Genomic DNA, 4,069 nt, shown 5'->3' on the forward strand with positions numbered 1-4,069 from the left:
AAAAAAGATTATCCAGTGTTGCTTTCTATGGCCCCATCCATTGATGAATCCTCCTCTACAAAACTGGACCTGTTAAAAATAAACAACATTTTGAAATCGGTGAAAGGTGTTTCATATGTAAGACCTGTTGGATTACGCATCATAAAAGTATTTTTTTCATCCAAAGCAGATGCTAATAACTTCATCATGAATAGCAAACTTCAAAAAAACCCATGGATGGATCGCAAGGATCCCATACGATCATCTTGAGTCACAAGGTATAATTAAAGTGCCTACTGAACTTACTGAAGAACAATTGCTTCAAGAGTTGCAAGCTGACATTGAGATTATAGGGATAAAGAGATTTGAAAGGAAGATGGATAATGTTCTTGTTCCTACCCCTACAGTTTTGGTCACCTTCCTCAGTTCCACTGCCCCTGATCATGTAACTTATGATTTTATATGGTTTGAGGTGAAGAAATATGTGAGACCTTTACAACAATGTTTCACATGTTATAAATTCGGCCATAGTAAAAATTCATGTAAATCAAAACAGGTTTGCTCCATTTGCTCTGGAGAACACTTCTTCAATGTGTGTAACAACCAAGCCAATGTAAAATGTATTAACTGCAAGAGCACAGACCACATTGCTGTTTCTTCTTTATGTCCTATAAAAAAGGCTAAATTAAATGAAATTAAAGATCAAATCAGCGGCAAGTCCACCTATGCCTCAATAACAGCAAAATCTGCTTTTCCTTCTTTGAAACAAGAATCCTCAAGGCCACAGCGAAGAGCCTTACTGTCTGAACTGATTAACTCCGATGAGGTCATAAGTGTTATTACTAAGACAGTGTTAGATATTCTTAAAAAAAAAGATTCTGTTTCTTCAACAAAATCAGATGCCAGCACCTTAGTTTCTTCTAAGGTCATAAAGGAGTTGCTTATTACTAATTTTGCTTCATAATATGGATTTTCAGGGTAATATTAAGCAATTTGTAATCTTCCACTGGAACTCTCGTAGTGTCTTGTCTAAGTTATCTAATCTACAACACTTTATTTCCTGTTCAAATACTGACATCGATATAGTTCTTCTTAATGAAACTTGGCTTACTCCTGACAAATGTTTTAGGATTCCTGGTTATAACATAGTCCGACAAGATTCTAGTCGCCCTCATGGTGGTGTTGCTGTTGCTATTAAAGGTAAGTATAAGTTCTCTACCATCTCTTGTGACAAATGCTATGACTTCCAGAATATTTTATTGTCTGTTTCTCTTGGTTCTTTGTCACTGGATATTTTATGTGTTTACTTGCCTCCTCCTCCAAATGGCAAATTTCAAATTCAACAACTGAATAATGTTTTTTCTAAAATCTGTAATAAAAATTATATCATTGTAGGCGATTTTAATGCCCATCATATTGCTTGGGGTTGTAGAAACGTTGACAGAAGAGGCAATTTAATCTATAATTTTGTTGATACTCATAATTTAGTATGTTTAAACGATCACACTATAACGACCTTTGCTCCATTTGGTCAACAAGGCAATGTACTCGATTTAGCTTTTGCTTCTCCATCAATTAGTTCCAGCTGTACACTTTCAGTATTAGACGATCTTATGAGCAGCAATCACTTCCCTCTACTGGTTAGTTTGTTTTACAAGGAATGTGTGCAGAGCCATAAGCAGTCTTCAACTCACTCTGCCGCTCCAACCACTCCCTCTATACACTGCCTAGCTAATCTCAATTATAATAAAATAGATTGGTCGAAATTTCATGATTTATGTACACACAAATTCTCAACTTTTACTATTAATCCGGATCCACTCGTTGCGTACACTGACTTTATTCAAATCTTAGTTGACATCTTACTGACATTTCATACAACGAAGGCGATGTTTTGCCATAATAAAAAACGTCAACCGTTGCTTTGGTGGAACGATGTTTGTAGTCAAGCTGTTCAACAAGCTAAAATTGCTCTTGATTCATTTAGGATTTATCCATCTCAAGAAAACTATCTTTTATATAAACAATTTGATGCTAAGAAAAAGAAAACTCTTTCCGAGCAAAAAGCATTAGGTTGGGCCAACCTTTGCTCTTCTTTCAACCGCATGACTTCCACTAAACTAATTTGGGATTATATTCGCAAATTTAAATTTGCTAAGCTCCGTACCAGCTCTAAATCTCACTTTTTTGACGATACTAAAAATATTATGATGTTTCTAGATAAAATAACTTCTTCGTCACTTACTTGTAATTTTTCTACTCATTTACAATATTTATTTTTTAATAACAGCTCTAGTTCAACACAATGGTTGACTGATCCATTTGGATTTCATGAGCTACAAGCTGCTTTACTGAATAAGAAAAGTAGTTCTCCAGGACCAGACTATATTACTTACAAAGTTATTCAGTGTTTACCCTTCCTGGCTAAAACATTTTTGCTAGAAATTTATAATAGGCTTTGGAAAAAAAGTATTATACCTCCGGATTGGAAAATCCAGTATGTAGTTCCTATATTAAAACCTAATAAAGATGCTAATAGCTTAGATGCATATCGACCTATTTCTTTAACTTCATGTTTTTCGAAATGCTTCGAAACTATGCTTAAAAACCGTCTTGAGTGGTTCGTGGAAAATGGTCAACGCATACCTGACTTTCAATTTGGGTTTCGCAAAGGGAAGAGCACCTTGTATAATTTAGCTTGTTTGGTAGGTGATATTAAAAATAATTTTGTGAGTAATAAAAGTACTTTGGCTGTTTTTTTGGATATTAAAGGAGCTTTTGATAATATAGATCATGAATACCTAATCAAAAGTTTATCCCATCTAAATATACCAGGTTTAGTTTTACGTTGGATTTTTAATTTCCTTAACGATAGAAACACGTTTATTAAATATAAAAATAAATTGTATGGCCCCAGGAGTTCGTTTAAGGGAACTCCTCAGGGTTCAGTTCTTTCACCGCTTATTTTTATTTTAAGTCTTGTGGGTTTCATGAAGCGGATTCCTGATTCTGTGCATTACTCTTTCTTTGCAGATGATCTTGTTGTTTATCTAAGTTGTGATAATCCCAATAAAGGGCAAGATGACATGAATGAATGCTTACGAATCATTAATGACTTACTTTCTACTGATTTAAAACTTGAAGTCAATATTGCTAAGAGTTCTGTAATTTTATTTTCCAGGAACGGACCTTTTGTCCCAAAAATTTATTATAATAATTATTTATTGCCATTTCAACACTCAGAAAGGTATCTTGGAGTAATTTTAGACTCCAGTTTATGTTGGAAAGCTCATATTGAGAATATTTGTAAGAGAACTGAATTGGGTTTGAATATCCTCAAATCTTTGATTGGTGTAAATTGGGGTTCAGATCCCAAAACGTTAAAAATGTTATACATTACAACCATTCGCAGTCATTTTGATTATGCTTGTATGTTTTATTCTGATGCCGAAATGCACCTCCTTAAAAAGTTAGATATTATACAAAACAAAGCTTTACGTATTATAACTGGTGCCATGATGTCATCTCCCATCAACTCGCTTGAAGTTGAATCCGGAATTGTACCATTATGTATCAGAAGATCTTATCTAACTGATAGATTTTGTTTACAATTAGTAAGTCGAGATAACGTTATCGTTTCAAAATTTTTAGAGAATTACTCTGCTCCTAATTTCAACGAAGCTTCCTTATCAATTTCTACCACATTAAATAACTCTATAGCATATTTAAATTTTCAATATCAGGATGTTGTGCATTGGTGTCATAATATACCCTGTTATAACTTTCAATTCCTCAGTTTAGTTATAGACATTCCTATCAATATCACACGCTTTGATAGTAAATTCGATTTTTATGAGTTTTTGGATGGCATGAGAGATTTTCACAAGATATATACAGATGGTTCCAAAACAGGAGACAGAACTGCATTTGCTTTTTACGATGCTGATTGTCGTTTTGGTAAAGTATTTGAATGCAATTCCTTATTTTCTATTTTTTCAGCTGAGGTGTTGGCACTGATTTATGCACTTGTTTACATTAAACAGAATCACACATATAAAAAATATTTAATTTTAACTGACTCAATGAGTGC

The 4,069-nt window shown here is 33.7% G+C and overlaps 1 protein-coding gene across 1 annotated transcript; it reads left to right on the forward strand.

Moving 5' to 3' along the window:
* Window positions 1-29: 29 nt before the first annotated feature.
* Window positions 30-3,016, forward strand: LOC113236999. Its single transcript, XM_026473239.1, has 3 exons — window positions 30-117; window positions 1,109-2,476; window positions 3,013-3,016. Coding segments are annotated over exons 1-3 (1,374 nt in total). The 5' UTR covers window positions 30-115.
* Window positions 3,017-4,069: the final 1,053 nt, after the last annotated feature.

Source organism: Hyposmocoma kahamanoa, unplaced genomic scaffold (genome assembly GCF_003589595.1).
Source record: "Hyposmocoma kahamanoa isolate Upper Pololo Valley unplaced genomic scaffold, ASM358959v1 92051, whole genome shotgun sequence".
NCBI classification, from domain to species: Eukaryota; Metazoa; Arthropoda; class Insecta; order Lepidoptera; family Cosmopterigidae; genus Hyposmocoma; species Hyposmocoma kahamanoa.